General features: G+C 42.8%; 1 protein-coding gene across 1 annotated transcript in view; it reads right to left on the bottom strand.

Annotated features, from left to right (window-relative positions):
* Positions 1-19,902, bottom strand: part of LOC111066881 (protein timeless homolog) — a 69,698-nt gene that overhangs the window by 41,838 nt on the left and 7,958 nt on the right. The window contains 6 exon segments of the mRNA XM_022355816.2: positions 1,701-1,801; positions 7,374-7,454; positions 7,557-7,690; positions 10,110-10,278; positions 16,614-16,777; positions 17,553-17,676. Of these exon segments, the coding sequence (XP_022211508.2) occupies positions 1,701-1,801; positions 7,374-7,454; positions 7,557-7,690; positions 10,110-10,278; positions 16,614-16,777; positions 17,553-17,676 (773 nt within the window).

Genomic DNA, 19,902 nt, shown 5'->3' with positions numbered 1-19,902 from the left:
CGTTTTTGGTCAGAAGTTATTTTCCGTAGAATCTGTTGTAAGTTATGTAAGTTATGGAAAAACTAATAATTTTTTTAAATGAATTCACTTTAAAATTGTGATCCGGCGAATTTCGTCGTTTCAGTGCACTGCACGCCGAAAATGCGGAAAAATATGTTTCATAACCCGTATGATAGGATATATGATATGATAGGGTACAATATTAATGGGAAAGTAAAAGAGGTATAATTTCGTAAAAGCTTGATTACACTCATTGAGTTTTTAAAGTTTCGTATCTGCAGTTTGACTTTACGCTTAAAGTTGGCTAACAAAAAAAAGTTTCACTGGAAAAAAATATGGCTCACTCTGGCCATAGCTCGTTCTTTAAAGACCCAACCCGATATCCACCGAACACAGAAATTCTTGATATAAGTTGGCTTCCACAGCGGAAATCATAAATTTCGCACACAAAAATCTCGATTAACTGCACGGCGCGGCAAAAGTTGGAAAACTTTGCCGTTGGCAGAGTCGTCTTTGGCGTACACCGTCTCCATCTCCATCGTCCTTGTACTGTATATATTTCATAAAAAAAAGTGTCAGCCATGGATGCGCTTTAAAGCGCTTGTCAGAAAGTTTTCGCAGCCACCGCCGCAGCCAAACAGAAAAGTGCAGTGCAGCGATAAGGCAGCGATGGATACTTGGTGCAGAGCGCAGAGTGCAGAAATGGAACGTTATTCTTATACATATGCATAGATACTGTATTTGACGAGCACGTCACAACAGAAAAGCCCGAAAGCCATTATCCTTGTCTAAGCAAAATCGAGCAGCTTTAGCATTTCAGGTGCCCCGACAACGGCAAATTGAAAAGTCATGTCAGCCTGACGGCGGAAGATACTCGTACCTGACGATGAAAAATATGGACAGCGAATTGTCAACGCTCCGCTCCGTTGGATCTCGAATCAAACGAAGCCGACAACAACAGAAATTTCACAAGCCAATGCACTTGGCAGGCGGGGGAAAAACAAAAAATGGAATAAAACAATTACGCGTTTAATATATTTTCATTTAGTAGACCAAGCCAAGGGACAGAGAAAAACAGACCCTGAGTCTGGGACAAGGGTGTGGAAAAGCTCGTTCTATGCTGCCTCATTTTTTACTTTTAATGAAGCGCAAGAATTTCTGTTGGATAATTTGTTAAGCGCACTTCGTTGGCCAGAAGGACGCAGCAGCAGAGCATGGCTGGCCAGTAACGCAAAAAGCCAAACGGGGCCTGCAAAAACTTAGACAATGCCAGGCAAAATGCAACAAGGACATGCACAGTCAGACAGAGAGAGACAGAGAGAGAGAGAGAGAGAAAGTCAGCTGAAAGTTACGCTATAATTTGGCTTATTTCAGCCAGAAAATTTATAGAGTGGAGATGCAAAATACTGCACCGGAAGTGGCCCCAACTGTCCAGGACGCAGCACGAAGGACGAAGGACACGAGCCAGAAGACAGTAGACAGCAGACAGCGCAAGATAAATGACACGCAAAAGCCAAGTGGCAGATTTTCATTTTTAATTAAAACAACGGTCAGAAGAAGGTTGTGCTGTGCGATGGTTCGGTTCTGGTCGCGCGGGCATGCTCCCTTCATAATGCACAGTAATAAACAATAATTAAAATGTTGGCAGTGGGTTGGCCCTCCGCCTCACCACCTATTCCATTCCACCTTTCTCGACTCACCTGTTGTAATATTGTGCATGAAAATCTCACGCAAAAGCAGCAGCTCATCTTTGGGCTCCACGGAAATTGCGCCGAACACCTCGTTCTCCGGCCAGACCTCCCTGCAGCATGCACACGAAAGAGAACCATAAAAGAAATGCGTTAGTACGAGAGTGGAAAAATAGATTGAAAATATATATATACATTTACAAGCAGCGAAGCACGTGCTTAGTGCAAGCATAGAAAAAATTAATTATCACTCGGTAGTTTCTGAGTGCTGTTTCCGTTATTGGAAACCAATCATATCAGGAATATGAACTCGTGAAGATTTATAAATAAAATGGTTATCAAAAATCAAATCGTATTAGCCATCAGACATGGCTCACAACAAAAATCTAATATTATTATTATTCATATTTTTAAGAATAAACTTATTGCCAGTTTTTTTGTCTTATTTCCCAAATCCTGTGAGTGCAGGGCATTCACATAGAATGGAATTTGCTACCTTAACCGTTACTGACTTTTACCGACTGATATGATTTTACATAAATTCACAAATTCTGTCCAAAATGGACCAATCGCACCCGAATATTATACTAGTAAGCAGTGAACGGAGCTCAATGTTCGGGGGAATCAGCACGGGTGGTTCAGGAATCAGCAATCGGAATACACAAATAATTTCTAGATTTCTATTATTTTCAGCGCATAGCAGAAATTAAGGGTAGAAAATTCCTTTTGTTGCAACATTCATTGATCATTTGTGTTTGGTTTATACCTGCTAAGCTCACCAAACCAAATTCCATTTGAAATACTAAATATGTACACATTTATGTACATATATGCAACGCATCGGTTTAATCTTCAATACAAACTGGCAAAACTGCAGCACAGGGTAAACTTTGCTTAAATCGATTTTCGAGCTTGCAGTTGGCAGCAAATTCAGCGTGGAGAACTTTTCCAGAAGGCCTATATAAAATCATTCGCAACCCTAACCCTTATCACCATCCTCATCAGCATCAACATCAGCATCAGCAGCATCGACGAGAGCAGCGGCAATAACAATGGCTGAAATAACAAGCGACTGGCCACGTCAGGCTGCAAAAATCCGAACACTGCAACAAGCGGCATGCAACAAGCAAAGCTTTTAGCTCTAGCAAACTGAAATTGATGCGTTTAAAATTGCGTCTCATGTGTGCACCATCCAGCACCGTCCTCCTCTCAGGCTTCGCCAGTGTTCGCATGTTGCATTTTCTCCTCTGTGTCGGTTTTCCTTGGTCTCCTTTTTGTGCGGCACACAAATAATCCCCACCATTCTGGTGATGCAAGCCACGCTTGCAGGCTTTTTGCAACGTGGATGCTGTTAATTTAATATTTGAAAGCAGCTTAATATGCAACGCACAGCAAAAACATAACGAGAAAGAGATAGTGGGTACTGGGTACTGGGTCCGCCCAACTCCCCATACTCCAATTATAAACTGGCCTTCAGCAGTGTGTCAGTTCCTTTTGGCATATCAGCTGCCGCCAGACACAGACCCACATACAGGGAACGGAGCGGCAGTGCGACTCTCTAAGCGACATATTTATGCTTATTTGTTCATGTTCGTAGGCGATAGTGAAACTTATGTTTTTCGCTGTCGCCCAGCCAATAAATTGACTGACACGATCTACATACAACTTTCCTTGCAGCACCAATATGCAACTGCAGTCGAGTTTCGACTAAAAGATACCCGGAATCGAGTATCTGCATCTATTGGGATGTATTATTATTATTTTTTTTTATCTACAAAGTTTTTATCAGGAAAAACCACTACTCGCAATGCAACAAAAGTAAAACAGATGCCAATTACTCTCTGTTTATTTCGTATTTCTGCCTGCTAAATTTTCCAGATAAGGATCAATTTTAAATGTTAAAAAATAAAATCGTCGGTGTCGACTCTTTTATTTCCTGTTGCATGTCACTACAAGAACACAAAACACCCTTCCATCCGTCGACTACCGTGGATAAAAATTTGAAAAGTGCGCCATTGGTGGTTGCCCCTGCGTTCGTTAGTTGCGTTCCGTTTGTAATCCTGCGGGTCCCATTTTTAGAGGCTGATGGGGCGGTGTGCTTGTTAGCTACCGCCATCACCATCAGCTGCACGCAACAACAACAGGAGTGCAACATCATTGTGGTTGTGGCGTGGGAGTGGCAGTGGGGTCCGAATTTTTGGTTTACGTCAACATTCGGGTGCGTTCATTTAAAAGTTATGCGACATATTTTGTGAGCAACTTTTGCAGTGCTACCCCACCCCAGCCACACTCTCTAACAGGAGGCAGAGGTAGCGGCACGACGATAATTAGCGGTTTTTGTATAGTGGTTTGGTCAGGGACGAATATTGGTTAATTATAAACCATAAAAAATCTATGAAAACCATCAAAGTGGTTGTCGGGGGTGGTGCCTGGTGCAGAGCAGCTTTTGGCTAGCTTTTAAGTTAGATTAAGTTCTATATTGTCGTATTGCCTGGACAGCAGATAAATGGTTTATTTCGGAACAGAGCGAGATGCACCACAAGGCTAAAAATTATAATAGCATTGAACGAAACCGGATTAATTATAAATCGATATGCACGCCAGTGTAGGCTTATGATGACATCATGTTCATGCTAAAATTGCAGGCATTGCCCGACAAATCCAGTGATTAAATTAATAATATGTTATAACGAGCTGTTCTGGGGTATTTATATACATATTTTCGCTGTCTTTCAGTGCGGCTAAATTAAAGTACCTACATATGTATGTATATATCTATGTATATATTAAATATCTGCATGATTATCTGTGTGCTAGTTTCCTAATTAGTTTCAATGCAAAGGCTTTTTTTAATACCCAAATCAAAGAGTTGTTCGATAGCACATTGGATAATTACCTGCTTGGGTATGAGTACTATGTACTACTTTTATGTACAGTAAAGTGCCATTTTAATAGGAAACTTACTGAGATCTAACTTTGCGGCATTGGTAAATGTGACAGGAGATTCACTTGGCATTTTTATAAATTTATGATTACTCCCATTTGGTTCTTACTTTAACGCAAATGAATGTCTGTTGATTTGAAAAACACGCGCTCTACGGCAGCTTTCTCGTAAAAGCAGCAAATGCTAAATATTCACAGTCAACAAAATCAACAAGAGATGCAGCCATAGAAGAAGTAGAAATGGGAGCAGGTCCAGGGGCAAGGGCCGGGCTGGGCCCGGGGGCTGGAGGAAAGCCAAAGCAAGAGCAGGAGAAGCTTTCCGTTGCTATGCTAAATAAGCGCATCAGCAGACGCTTAAATAAGCTTAGTTAAGAGCCAGCCGGAGCTGAGGGTACTGGTAAGACGGGTAAAGGACTGAAAGTTCCAACCAAAGTGAAGTTTGAATAAACATTTTGCGCATTTACTTCACTTAAAAGTTTGTTTTTTCCAAGCTGACATTTTTGTGCACCCATTAAGCCAGCGTCGGAGAGGAAGAAGAAAAAACCAAAAGCGTTTCCTTTTTCATTTATTCTTTTTATTCCAACTAAAACGAAAAACCCCTAATAGTGTGACTTGGCAACTATTTAAAAATGCTGGACACACATGCACAATGTACTTACATACATAGATACATATATACATATGTATGTACATGCGGGGCCAGACACAACCCAGTTCAAGAATTTGTTCACCAACCGACTCCAGTTTATTTTCAATATTTTGTTTACCCAAAAATGTTCTCAATGCGAGAAAAACAGTATAATATAACAGAGAAGATGAGAGTCGGTGGGACTTGGCCAATTCGAAGTATCGAATACACTCAACAATATCTTAGATATATCTCAGATCTTGGGTGGGGCAAATTTCGTATTTTCTATGTGATTTATACATATATTTGATTTTGATAAATCATACAAATTAAAGCTGTATATTGTTATAATATATTAACCAAGAGACAAAGACTATGTCCCAATTTTAAACTTCAGCTGTCTATGTCGAAAGAGGAATATTTCTATATATCTAAAAGGAATACAAATGAACCCCTCTAAAGCTGTGTCCCGTGTCCCTGATACATTTAAAAGAACAATTGGGCTAGTCTCTCTCGTAGGGTATGCAGAACAAAGTCAGTGTAACTGTCCCGAGCCGTGAGTGCTAGGCAACGGGGCACAAAAAGTTCCAGACAATGGCCAGACAAAAGTGTGTGTTGGAGTCGGAGGCGGTGGGCCGTGGAAGTAGCATTACCAGTGTCAGAGACAGTGGGTGCATGCTTTGGGTCTGCTCTATATGCATATCGCATTTTAATTTATTAGCACAAAAAGCGTCTAGACCTTTTTAAGCTGCCACTGCAGCATCGGCAGCAGGGCAGGCGGGCAGCCGGGCAACAGGCAAAAAATGTGTACATATTAATACAAAAATTTCCGTTGGCAACAATTAAAATGTACATAAATTTCAGGGAAGTTTGACAATTGAAATGGCATGTACATCATGGAGGCACAAAAGAACTGACAGAGGAACTCTTTCCCCAATGAAACGGAAGACAGTTTCGAACCACTTGAACGGAAAACAAACATCCAGCATCGAAGCTGACGACTATTTGCAGAGGTTGGCCCCCCGACCATCGATGCCGTCAGCATGCAGCAGGTGGAAAATTTTAATGAGGTTGTAATTAAATGACTTGGAAATATTTAAACCACGTTTTCGATTGCTCTGGCAGCCTTTGACGAGACGACATCTGTCGAGGATGCTGCTGGTGGTGGCCCTGCCTTCTGTGTTCTGTCTCTTTCGGTCTGTTTCTACCTCTGTGTGTGTGTTGGCCTTATTTAAATGTTGACGCGCAAAAGATAAATTATTTTCACGCAATTTTCCAGCACAAACAATAAACATTTCTTGGGGGCGTCTTCAATGAGCTTTACATAATTGAGCGAGCAATTAAATTGAAAGGCAGGCGCATCCTGCCTGAACCCTGAGCTCCAGCCTAGCCAGACGATCTGTCCTTCGCCTGGGCCGCTGTGGTTTGTTGGCTGAAAAATTGCACACGAAAGAGACAAAAACCAGGGTCGAAACCTCCGACGCCAGACCACAGACCACCCACCCCACCACCTTGCCACCCTTTCATTCTCACTATCAGGCGAAGAACACCAAGGACATGGAATACCGTGCGCGGACATTATCTGTAGTTACCTGGCTGAGGAGGAACTGCATCGTGCTCTGCCTTAACAATAAATAAAAACTATTTAATTTGAGGGCAGCCCCAGAGCTCACGCAGACCTCGCTCCGTGCCAGTGAGTCGGGCGGAAAAAAATGCGAGTATGAGGAGTAAACAGGAAGAGAATAAAATTCGATAAAGGCCAGCGAAGTGGGACAAAAGACCTGAGAATGCAGGATGGCTGGAAGGTGGACCGAGAAGGTATTTTTATTTTTTTCATTTTTACTAGAGTTAATTTATTATGCGAATTGCTTTTGTACCTTTTCAGAGCTACGGTGCGATGCCGAGGACACGGACCGGGGCCATCCCGCAATAGTCAATGTGAAGTTATTAAAAGAAGGATTTTCAAAGGGATTACGGCTGCAAGTTGTTGCTCAATTTGATGGCAAAGTTCACTACGGCAACGCAGCTTGACAGGAAAGCCCGGCAACGCCAGAGACCAGCTTAAATAACATTTTGATGCCCTACCCTTCAGTCCTCTCAGCCCAGTCACTAACCTGGCGGCCCGAAGCAGGGCGATGGCCTGCTCCAATTTCCCGGTGCGCAGCAGTTTATTTATGCGAATCATGCAGTCCTCGCTGTAAGTAAGGAATAATCGAGAAAATAGAATAAGAACAGGTTGTACCATTGAAAAAGGAATAGTTTCTGCGAGAGTTGTGTAGTTGGGAGATTTTACTCACCGCTGATCATCTATAGACTTATCAGATGCGGCATCAAAGGGTATGGGCAGCTCGTCCTCTGGAAGGTTCAGTCCTCCGAAGAGTACGGTGCATACTTCCGATGCCATTTCGGCCCATTTGCTCGATAATTCGTCCTGCAATTACACAACTATCAATTATTTATGAATCTAAATTGTTAAAAAATAGATATAGTATAATCACAAATGGAAATTGGGCGCAATGTAAAAATGCAGAAATGGCAAAATTAATTCCACGAAACGCAATAGTAATTATAACCAAATACCTAATAACATTTGTCGGCCATTTGCAAGTGACAAGAGACAAAACCCGGGAAGTTAAATATTCAATAAAACACACATATTGCGATAGAGATTAAAATGCAAATAAAATGATTTTCATAATTGGAATTTTTTTAAGCTGCCCACCAAACACCCCAACTGAAAAGCATTTCGATTTAGTCATAAATTTTGCCAAAACATTAATCGAACCTGAGTCCTGTCAATTTGGGACAGCCCCTTGTCACCCCGATCATTTCGCTCTATTTAAGTTAATATTTGAATTAAGCAAAACTTCACATTTTCTTATTATTCTTGTTTTTTTGGAAATGCGAAAGCCCACAACATGTTAGAGTATTCCGATGCTGAAGCCCGATTTCCTTCCTGATCATTTGTTGTACATTTGCATAAAAGAAAAATAATTGTAAACCATTGTTTTCGCATTTTTTGCCTTATCAGTTCTGTTAACAATGCATATTAATTGAACACCGATGGATGACGAGGCGTCCTTCTAAATACAAGGACATGGCATATGGCAAAGTATTTTCATTTCATTAAATTGCAAACTCCAATGGCAAGGGAAAATCTCTCTGCATGCGCGGTATTCGAAAGGTATATACAAGTATTTTTATTCACATAATCTGCTTAAAGCAAGTCCAAAATATAATTATAATTTATGAAATACCAACCAAAAATAATGACATCTAATGTCAGCTTTGAATATATGGACATATATTAATTGAACACGTTAGAATTTAAGATCTGGATTTTTATTAAGTTTTTTTTATATTTGAATAATATTTGGAAAATATTTCACACATCTGACTAGCAGGTATCATATTGTCGGCAGACGCATTGGGGTTCTCCATTTGTATTCCACAGTTCTTTTGTTTGCTTTCCGCGTTACACAATTTCATACATTTTGTTTATCACTCGTTTAACTTTTGTTTGCTGAAAAGGGAGGAACATGCAAATATTTGTGCCTGTGTGCGTTTCTCATGTTTTTCGCTCGCCGGCAATGACAAATATTTATAAATTAATTGTTAAAAAATTGATGAGCAAAATGCGTGTGTTTGTTTGGCAGCTACAAAGGCACAGAAAAACAACAACAATACAAATAAATATGTCAAAATTGTACACAATCGAAGGTTGTTGTATGAAAGCTTGTCCCTAGCCGTGTCAGTTTCGGTGTATCGGTATCCCTGCCCGATTCGCATCCATGTCCTTGTCCGTGCCCCATGACCAACTCGCGGCCAACAGGCCCAAAACGGCGGCCACAAAAGTGCAAAAAACAAAAATACTAAGCGGCAGCCTGACTGCCTGTGCAGGTTCTACATAGTTGTGGCAAATGTCGACAGCCGGCATCCAGCAGCCCTGTGTCTAGTGGCCAGTGGCCAGTGGCCGGAAATCACGCTCAGCGGCGCGTCCCAGCGCGGCAAAGTGTAGAAAAAACAAAAGACGGTTGGAAATAGAATAAGCGGTGCTAGAAAAGAGAACAGACTTGCCACTACGCACTGAAGATACGCTAATCTATGATCTTTCAACGTCAGAAATTACAGAAAAACCAGTTTCGACTTGTTTTGATGTATTTATAGATAAATACAATATATAGCAAACCTTGTGCACCAAAAGTAGATGGTAGTTCCTTAACTCCGTTCATATTCTACCCATTTTGTATAATTTTCTTTTCTTCAAATCTTAACTGTTCCTGGAATATTTTGTGTGATTAATACAACTCTCCTCCTAACCACCTACCCTGGATATCCTTAGAGTATTTAAGTAAAACAAACAAAAAGTCTGAGCAGCTTGAAAAGGTTCAAAGCGCCGGAAAAACAACGGAAACGTGGTGGACACAGCACCCAAAGGTTCTCACGATATGCAGTTGTGTGAGTCTGCAAAGTGTGCCCGTGTGCATGTGTTAAGGTCACATTCAATTGGATAAAAAGCATAGCAATTCACTCAACCAGCAGCCACCCTCGACACCTTCTACTGTTTCTTTTTTATTTTTTGATATATTTTCAGTCAATTAAATTTCACGATCATACGCATAAATCTTCCACCATGCCAGCATAGACGGCAATTGTTTTTGTACAGCGCCGAAGTTATTTTTTTTGCGTCTTTTTAATACATTTTATTGGCAATTTAGAGTATGTTTTATGGCGGGCACAGCAGGCGATGACCACCAGTAGCCCCGAATAAAGTTATTTAATGCGGCAATTTATTTTTAAACATTAAACCAAAAAAATATACATATATATTTTAATTTAGCCGCTCTTACCTCTGTGGGCTGGTGGGCCGCTGTTTGTTTGGACTTGGCCTTCGGCTGTTTCTTCCTGCGGCCCCCGGCGCCACGCCGCTTGTCCTGAACAACGACAGAGTCCTGGCAGAATCGCTCCATCATTTTAATGAAAACGTTGGCCGTTTCCACCACATCGCGCAGGAAGACCCTAAGAGAGACATAGAGGTAGACGGGGAGAGTGAACTAGTTAACAAAATGAAAATATATTGTAATTAAATTTTTATTATACATGTATACGCATCCAAATTGAATTTGTTACATGTTGACCACCTCCCATATGAAAAATGCATGCCACATGCTCAAAATTCAATTAAATGTGGCAAATATATGATTTTTTCAATCGCTTCCATCATTTCCTGCCTTTTCAATGTTTTTTTATTTTTTTTTTTGTATGTCAGCGTCCGATTCAATTTCCATGTTGCAAGCTTAATGGAGAAATATTTATGTTCATTTCAAACCGCCAACAATTAACCAGCTGGATATCACGATCAGCCGAATACATAAATTCCAGTGGAGTGGCTAGCATTTTGAGTGCAAGAGAACTAATAACATCAATTCTTTAAAGGATTTTAAATCAATTTTTACCACTCATTCAGCTTTTATGCGAACAAATCAAAGCCGAACATCGGTAACCTTTTTAGGCAGCCCGAAATATTTATTGAATATCATCGAGCACATTAAATAGGGAAAATGCTGGCCAGCCGCAGCCACTCCAATCCACCCACAACCACAGCGCCTGAGGCGGCCACCCTCTGCCAGGACTAACTAACCTAACTGGATTCAAAAGGGTCGTTGGGACAGACGGACAGACCTTTACTGACTGATGATGTGGCCTCTGCGTCTGCCCGTTCCTTTGCCTGTTCGCCTTTGCCTTTGTCGAGGCTGATGACGCCCTCCAATTAGCAAATTACCCTTAGAATGGGAAAAGGCCCGCCACCCAAAAAAAAAAATCGGCCAAAAGACAGCCGCGAAACTGCCAAAATCAGCTGCCGCTATGCAGAGTCAACTTCCGCTTTGTTTTTAGCCAAGCCAAAAAATGAAAGCCTGCGTCATTGTGCACGTCAATTTGTTAAAATGATTGATTGCCGTTTGAATAATGAAAATTCGCGCGAGTCACACAAAAGGACAATTCAAAGCAGGATAGTATGCAAAATAGGCGGGCGATGATGGCCAAAATATACATGCACACAAAACATCGAAGCAATGCCTGAAACTATACGGATGAGGAAACAAGCGATGTGCACTAAAATCTAAAAAATTGTGTAGACCTTAGCTTGAAATATGTACATATGTGGCTAGGAAAATTATTCGATTTTCAGAATTTTAAGTAGAGTTCACGAAATCATTATTAGCCTTCATTCATAAGCATAGAAAATATGCGAAATAAAGTCAATTTTTTATTCTTAAAGATTCGATAGATAGATTACCCCCGGATGTTCGGCTAAAAAAGGTTCGCTACTTATAAGAATATACAATCAATTTGTGGACTGGTGCCCAGTTCGAGCAGAAGAATCTGTGGTCCCGTCCCGGCTTTTAACATGATTTCTGAATATTTGCATCCATATGTGACCCTTGTCCGTGTGCGTCAAGTCCTTCCGCGTCCACTCTAATTGCCAGGACCGGGTCCGGGTCCGGGTCCAGGTTCCGGGCTCTCAGGTCCATACAAATGTTACATCGCGTTGCCAGCGAAAAATGGTAAACTTTCGAAATGGTCGGCGATGAACGCGACGTTCAAAATTTATGCAAATTCATTGCGAATTTTAATGCCAGCAGCCACCAGCATCAGCATCAGCATTTTGAAATGCGGTCAATGTGCCGCCGCTCGGCTCAGCCTAGTACCGCACGAAAAAGGACAAAACAAAAACCAACCTGTGAGCATAGCAACGTACCCGCGTTCGGGGAAATGAATTTGTAATTAAAGTGGTTATCCAGCATTCAGGGTAAACAGGAATCGATGGCATGGACACATAGACATTTAGCCAAATTAAACACGCAAATAATGCAAAAGTCAGAAGTTCTCGGATCCAATAAAAAGAGAGACTAATTGTTTCAACGCGGCTCAAAGCAACAACACTCATGTGAATGATGCTTAATTAAATTTTAAGGCATTTTCTGTTTGAGTTAGATATGATATACAAGATATATGTATGTACAGGATTGTATTTACTATACTGTCAGCAGCCAAATGGAGCGCCAACAGAAAGTACATCTGGCATCCGATCACTGAATCAATGAACCATCTGAGCCATAGCAGTTTGTCGACATATAGGGTTTGACTAGGGTCTATTGAATTCCTCTTAACAATTACATACTTATATCAACACTTAGGGCTGCTCCTCGAATTATTGCAGACAATTAAGGCTGCAATAAATTAGACAGCCTTAATAGAGCTAGAAATTCAATGGGACCATAAACCATCTGTTGAGCAAATGCCCCTTAACATTCGCCAGCCAATTCGAAGATATTTAGCTATTTGTACCGATCAAGAACTGTCAGCAATGGGCCACAACTGACAGTCAGTGCGGAGCGGTGGGGCAAAGCTGGTTTTGGGCAGTAGCAAATTGATGATAAAAGGAGTCAGTTGACTGCAAGGCGCAACCGATACGATACGACACGATACGAGGATAGTGTGTGGTGCAGAGTGAATTTGAGTGGATGGGTGCCACACACACGGTGTGTGTGGCAGTGTTGGGTGTGTGGGTGTGTGGGTGTGTGCTGCACGTTTGATGATAACTCAAATGTGAAATGAATCAAGCACACCCACCCATGTTGCCGTCGCCGTCGCCGTTACCGCAAAGATGTCTGTGGTCGTCGCCTGCATTGGTGGCAGCATTTACAGCAGGCGAAGCGTAAAAACTGCTGGTAGAACGAGCCGCAAGCAGAGCTAAAGAGCTAGAGAGCGGCTGCTGGCGGCGTTTGATGGCTGGTTGCGGGTATCTGACCGCAACGCCAAGCAACCGCAGCAGGAGAAGACAGCAGCCAGGTCCAGGTGGGCGTGGGTGGTTGCATAACATATTGCATGCCACAAACCATTTTACAAGCGAACGCAAATCGATTGCCCATCTACATCTACCGCCCTAATGATGCGCAGGTGCAAATCGAGTCCGACCCGAACCGACCCAGCACCTACCCGTAACCCCCACCCCTCCTCACACACTTCCAAGTTCTAGCTCTCAAGCACATGTGGCGGCAGGACAAAGATAAATCGTTAATAAATTATTTATAATTAATTTGTATGCGCGCGGTTTTGTAACTTCTTGTTGTTGGTCTCCCGCCCGGTTCCCGGTTCCCGCCTGATTTGATATTCGCGTTTACGTTGATTAAATGGACGACAGCCAGCCACAGTGCACAGGGGCAAAGAAGAAGTTGAAGCAGCCGTAGAAGGTTGAGCAGAATTAATTAGAACACTTGGGTGTTTTCGGAATACGATGCGATGGGATGCGATGGGATGGGTTGGGCCTGGAAAGAGACAGCCCAGCTTAGGTCAACGGTTGGGGGGGGCTTAGCAGGGGTTGGGCTGTCTTCGCGCCCACTTTGAGCGCATGTTGAATAAATGATAAAATGTAATTGCGCCCAGACTGCGACTCCCACTTCGACATAGGGACAACAAGCAGACGAACATTTGTGGGCAGTTGTTATTTTTGTTGGCATAAGACGTTTATAATGAAAATATTATTAATTATGACAGAGGCAGCAGCAACAACAACAACAACAATGACTGATGGGCCGCGATTGCAGCATGGCGCCCAACGAATAATCTGGTCAAAAGGGAAAGAGATAGGTCGGGAAGGACCGAAACCGAAACTGGAGTGGGCTGTGGGCTGTGGGGCTCCCGGACTCCCGGACTCATAAATTATTCATCTTGACAACGAAAATCTTTAATCTGTCGAGTGCTCAAACACTGATTGCAGTTCAAAAGGCAGTCGCATTTACATGATTGCCAATGTGACTGTTTAATTGAATGCTTTTGCGAGTCGCCGAGAGGGATGAGCTTCATATTTAATCGATTTAATTCTTTAGAGCCACTATTTTCTGCTCAAACCCCCATTAATCATGCTCCAATTAACCAGCAGTTGCTGCAGCTAGCAACCAGCAGCCAGCAGCCATCATCCACAGCTGCATGTACGGATACATATCACAATTTGCATCCGCAATTGGAACAACTCTCCCGCACACCGCACCCCGAACCCCGGACCCGGCTGCATCCTTCCGTGCCGCACTCTGTCAATTTCATGTTTGCGCGCTAAATTAATTTAGTCAAAGCTTTGAAATTGCCAGTACCCGAACTAACAGACCCACTGACTCGGACCGGGACCCAAGCCCGTCCAACTGCCTGATGGTATGCGTATTTGATAGTTGACACTCAAACCGGGTGATGGCAACAGGCACACAACAATTTGTTCATTTGCTTGTGGGCCAGGAGGCACAGTGGAAGCAACCGCAGCTACATATTTTAAATTAACAAATATAAAATAGAATTTTATAAATAAAAATAATTATATATTTATTAATTAATGGAATTTTTTTAAAACAATCGCATTTTTAGGTATGCGCTTAATAAATTTTTGCTCATTCATTTCATTTCTATTTCTCACAATAAAACGAGATATTGCTAAAAATTTTGAAACTTCGGTCAGTTAGCTACCAAATAAAGATCACGTTTCAAATACAATCATACCAATTATTCCAATCATCGACAGATGCCGAGCAATGCAAAATTTTAGAACTCTACTCAATCAAATTTAAGTAAATTTTTGTTTTGTTTTATGTGTCTAGCCTTGTTATATAATTATATACATTCCGTTCCACAGCCTATGTAATGAATTCAGTTTCCAAGTCAGGAATGTCACAAATTTAATACAAACCTGATATAATTGCCAATCATTTCGCCAAAGGAATTTGGTGAGCCATAAAGCTCCTGTTGCAATTTGTTCGTTGAATATTTTCAAATATTTTTTGGCGCACAGTCGAAATATTTGACTTATATTGAATAAATTTACAGCGGTTTGCACTGCCCCACTGTGGAAGCGTTGCCACTAATACAGCCAGGGAAAATGTCTGTGACACAGAAATAAATTTTCAGGCATTTATTGAAGGTATCATTCAGCTGCTGCTACTAAAACTACTCTCTCGGCTCCGAGTAGAGTGAGTCTGTTTGACAGACGAATTGTGCAGCCATTTAGAAATATTCAAGTGAGTTTAACTCTTCATGTTCGGCACTAAAAAATTGCAATTATCTAAAAAGGATTGCGCAGTGGTATGCATAAAAAGGACGTGCCGTGTCCCGTTCGGGCTCCGTTCTTCGCTTCAGTTTCAGCTGCAATCGAAAGTGCATACAAGCATGACAGCGTGTGTGGGAGAGAGAGGTCCTGTTGAGTGGCTTCTCTTTATTATGATGCAAATGGCAATGCGAATGGCCCTTGATGCCTATGCAATTGCTGGGAATAAGTAGGTATGGGTGAGAAGGTGTTCGCCGCTAGCAAATCCATCGAGTCAATGAACTCAACGGAAATCTAGGTGAGTGCTGCAAGCTTAATGAGTTTAAAATACTCTCCCAGAGCAGCAGATTGCCATCCACATTCACACACACACACACACGCTCCCATAAGTACGAGTATATCATGAAAATCTGCTGCTAAATCTAGTCGAGCTGCACACAATTTTCAATGCTCTTCAGTGATTTATCAAGGAACCGCACCATTGTGGGGCAGCTCGCTGGTGCGAGCGCAGCTAAATCGGCAATTAGGATTCAGCAACGGTAACGGTGCACGACTCGACCCCAAAATGCACTATATGCCACATGCGCTTGCTCCCATCAAATGGCATAATTCTTATGCTGGGGCACGCGTGCTGCACATGCTTGTAAAATCAATTAAACTTTTAGCCAACCCTCCACTCCTCGACGCTTTCCATCCAAAAATGCCAAAGCGCAACTAGTTCATTTACCGCTGTGTGCTTTTTGGGGGGAGGAAGGAAGGAAATCACACGCATATACACTTGCATATACGTACATGTACGTACTATATATATATATATATATACATATGTATAGATCAGACATCTGTGCAAATAGCCAAACAAACAGACCACGGACTTAAGACAAAGGCATGCCGTTAATACAAACAATGCCTGATTGTCAGGACGAGTGCGGGCTGAAGCCGAAGCTGAATCTATTGCCAGTCGCTGAATATTTCGGAGGGGCAACGGGGCAACTACTCTCAATAGTAATCCCATTAGGCAGCGTTTGTTTGGCTTGCTTATTTGCGAATACCATGAGGTCTCCGCCCATTTCCACTTACTATCAGGAATGCAGCCAAGCCGAGCCGAGCCCAGCCTGGCTGCTGCCCTGTCTCCTGGCTCTTGGCTCTGGGCTCCCGGCTGCTAGTCAGGCGTGGGTCTGAGGGTGAGGGTGAGGGTTGGGCCAGTTATTTCCAATCGCTATGCATGTGCATAGTTGGAATGGTTAGTCGCTCGGGTACTCACTTTGTGCTGTGCGCCTCGTTGTAGTTCATTAACAAATGCAGTATTGTCTCCCTATACTCCAGGACATAGCATACGTTGTTCAGTAGCATATCAAAAAGGGCCCGCGCGTTGTCATCCTTTAGCTTCTGCAGGGCCAGCAAGCTCTGCAGCAATTCCCGGAATGTCTTTAATTAAAAAATTGGTAAGCATTAACTTGGCAGACGTTCAGAGTTTGATTGCCGAAGGGGCTAAGGAATGGGTATGGGTATGATCTGTAACCTGAGTCCTGTATGGGTCGTGTGTGTGGGTCGTGTGCGTGTGAGTTGCATTGTAATGAGTCTCGGCTCTGACTAATGAGTATAACCATATAGAATCGTACATATATTCATTCTCCTTTACCCGGGGGGCCATTGCAAACAACGTTCAGTGTGAATGGCATTGATGGAGCTTTAAAGTGGATTAAATTTGCCTCAGACTTAAGCTGTATGTGTTGGAAACAGTTATTAGCTGTGGCTCATAAATTTCTCATTTCTCCCGGATATAATTAAATACGATTTGCAATTATAATTTCAGGGATAGCTGCTCCAATAAATGTTCGAGTTTGGTATCTCAGGACTCTTAAATCACATTTTTTTACTTAAAAGGAATTCCTAACTAATAGCGGACAAAGCTAAGTTCTCAGTGCTTTATTGGTTGTTTGTCGCATCATTCCGGTGTTCTTTAAGGTCCATTCAGTTGGCTTAAGTACCGGCGTAATCCAAGGCAAACGACGAGCGGCAACAGAGTGCACCCAAAAGTGCACTTACTCTCGTGCGTACAGTGCCAAAGCAAACAACAACAGACCCACACTCGCACAGCTCGTAATGCTTAGATGGCCAGCAGGAGTACAAGGGGGGGCAGGGACCAGGAACAGTTACAGTTACAGGAAAAAGACTAGCAGCTGCTGCTGCTGCAACTTACCAGAAGGGCCACATGCAGTCGCTTGGCCCAGAGACGCGCCTGTTTCTTGTCGCTCACAATCATGTCCATGTCATGTTGCATGCGCGTCAGGACCCAGTGGAAGCATTGCACGCTCAGCGATTCGCTGCGAATGAAATGGAAAAGCCAAACAAGGATTCGTTATATGTATGAATGTATTTATATGTATCTGCGCATATGTAAGTATGTAGTAGTGGAATACTGTTTTAAAGTTGGGCCAAAGTTGGATGCAAGGAGCGGCGAAGCAGGTAAGCAGCTTGCCCCTGCAACTTTCAGCTTGCTCTGCGAAAAACTCATTAACAAAATTAATTTTTAAGTAGCGCTAGAAATGAACGCCAGCCATCCAGCCAGCCAGCCAGCCTAAGTTCAACTTGCTACGATCCCCAATCCACTGCCTGCCTGACATGGTGGGGACCAGTGGGCGGTGACAAGCCGCACGTTGTTGTTTAATGGGAAGCACCTGGCACCCAGGCAGGCGCCCACTCACCCACACACTCACCTCACTTACACTGCTGCACACAGAATTCGCCTGCAACCCGGCCAAATTAGCAGAGCGACGTCTGCTGCGGCGACCATTAAAGTTTGCGAAACTGGCGCTGCGACAACGTCGAAAGCATTTGAAGAGGCATTAAAATCAAATTAATTACAGCTGTGCGGAGGCAGCCGAAGGCGGTGGAGTCGCCACCAATAGCAAGGCAAATAAATAAATTATAAAATCAATAAAATTGCAATGAGCAACTACGCGAAACTGTCAGAGTTGTCTGAATCGGCACTGGAGGTGCAGAAACACGCAGTGATTGATGCGGCGGACTGCTTTCTATAAATTATTCCAGTGCAACAAGCAAACGAGGCTCTTCCGAACTATGCGACACTTTTGGGTATATTCTGGAAAAAAATTAAAAGTTCGCCAGAAAAGTAAAAGCTTTCACGATCGAAATCTTTTTAGCATAAATAAGTGTTTATCAATTGCAGATAAATGTAACATTAATAGCCATGCCTTCCTTGAGGTTTCTTTAAATGTAATAATAAAGATTTAAATTAATTCTGCAAGCCGATCAGTCCTAGTATTCTGTATCAAAGCTTTGTACTCGCATAAATAAAATGACAAACTCAATTTCACTTTTATTTTTGTTTCGGGCTGGGGCTGGTGGCAGAAAGTTAGCCCATCTGAGAGGGAGGCAGGCCATACATTACAGCAATGCCATGCTTTATATAGTGCAAAATCAGTAGAAAATGGCAGACGATAAAGAAAGTTCAGGGCGGGGGCGGGAAGCGTCAAATTGCATTTGAGGAAATAAACAGAAAGTTTTATGGTTGCCAAGTACATATACATATACATATAGATGTGTACGAGTATATACGGCAGGCAGAAAGAGGTCCAATGATGTAGAGAGAGGGCCTAGCGGAGATAGGGGGCTAAGAAAGTGAGACGAAAAAGTATGATAAAAGGCACAGGGACAGGCCAGGGCGTTGTAATGGTAAAAATGAAAACAGGAGCAGCCGCAGCAGCATCAGCAGCAGAAGGAGCATCAGAAGAAGGAGCAGCAGCAGAAGGAGCAGCAGCAGAAGGAGCAGCAGCAGAAGGAGCAACAACAGAAGCAACCAACCAAGCAGCAACTTAGAATAGTGCGAGGGAGTCGTCCAGTCCAGTCCAGTCGCCCCCCGTTCTGAAGCTGAAGGGACGCAGAGAGAATGGGTTCACCAAAAACTTTGCGCCAACGGAATGACAACATTTTTGCAAAGCTTCATTGTTGTCATTCAGAAACTAATTTGAAAGTAACCAAAACAATTTTAAAGAAATTTCCCACCACACAGCGGACAGCAGCCAGCAGACAGCGGACGAAGAGCAGAGGGGAAAACGAAGCGTTGCCGGGCAAGGAGCAACGTCAGCCGGATGACAGCATAAAGAACGCAAAATTTTATTAACAGCATGCTGGACAAGAATGAGGACAACAACAGCAGCAATGGCAATGGCAATGGTAGTGGCTGTGGCAGTGGCTGTTGCTGTGGTAGTGGCAGCGAGGGATGTGCAAGGGGTCGGGTCAGTCTTGGATTCAGTTGATTCCTTTTGGCAAAGGAATATTAGACTGTTCCCCCAGGCCAGGCGGTGGACCCGTCCTCCCATGAAGTTGTAAAATGGCCAAGTGCCGTAGGTCAACGATTGGCGTCCTGGCTTTGATTTGTGCATGTGTTTGTGTCCCTTGTACAAAAGTAATGCAATAAAACTCAAGTGACGAAACGCTGATGGCGGACAGTACTCAGGAGCCAGGAGCCAGGACCCATGACACAGGACCCCGAACAATGACATACAAATTGTGCGGTCACCACAACG

This window comes from Drosophila obscura, unplaced genomic scaffold (genome assembly GCF_018151105.1).
Source record: "Drosophila obscura isolate BZ-5 IFL unplaced genomic scaffold, ASM1815110v1 contig_150, whole genome shotgun sequence".
NCBI lineage: Eukaryota > Metazoa > Arthropoda > Insecta > Diptera > Drosophilidae > Drosophila > Drosophila obscura.
Note: the sequence above shows the minus strand (reverse complement) of the source record. Positions and strands in the feature narration are given on the sequence as shown.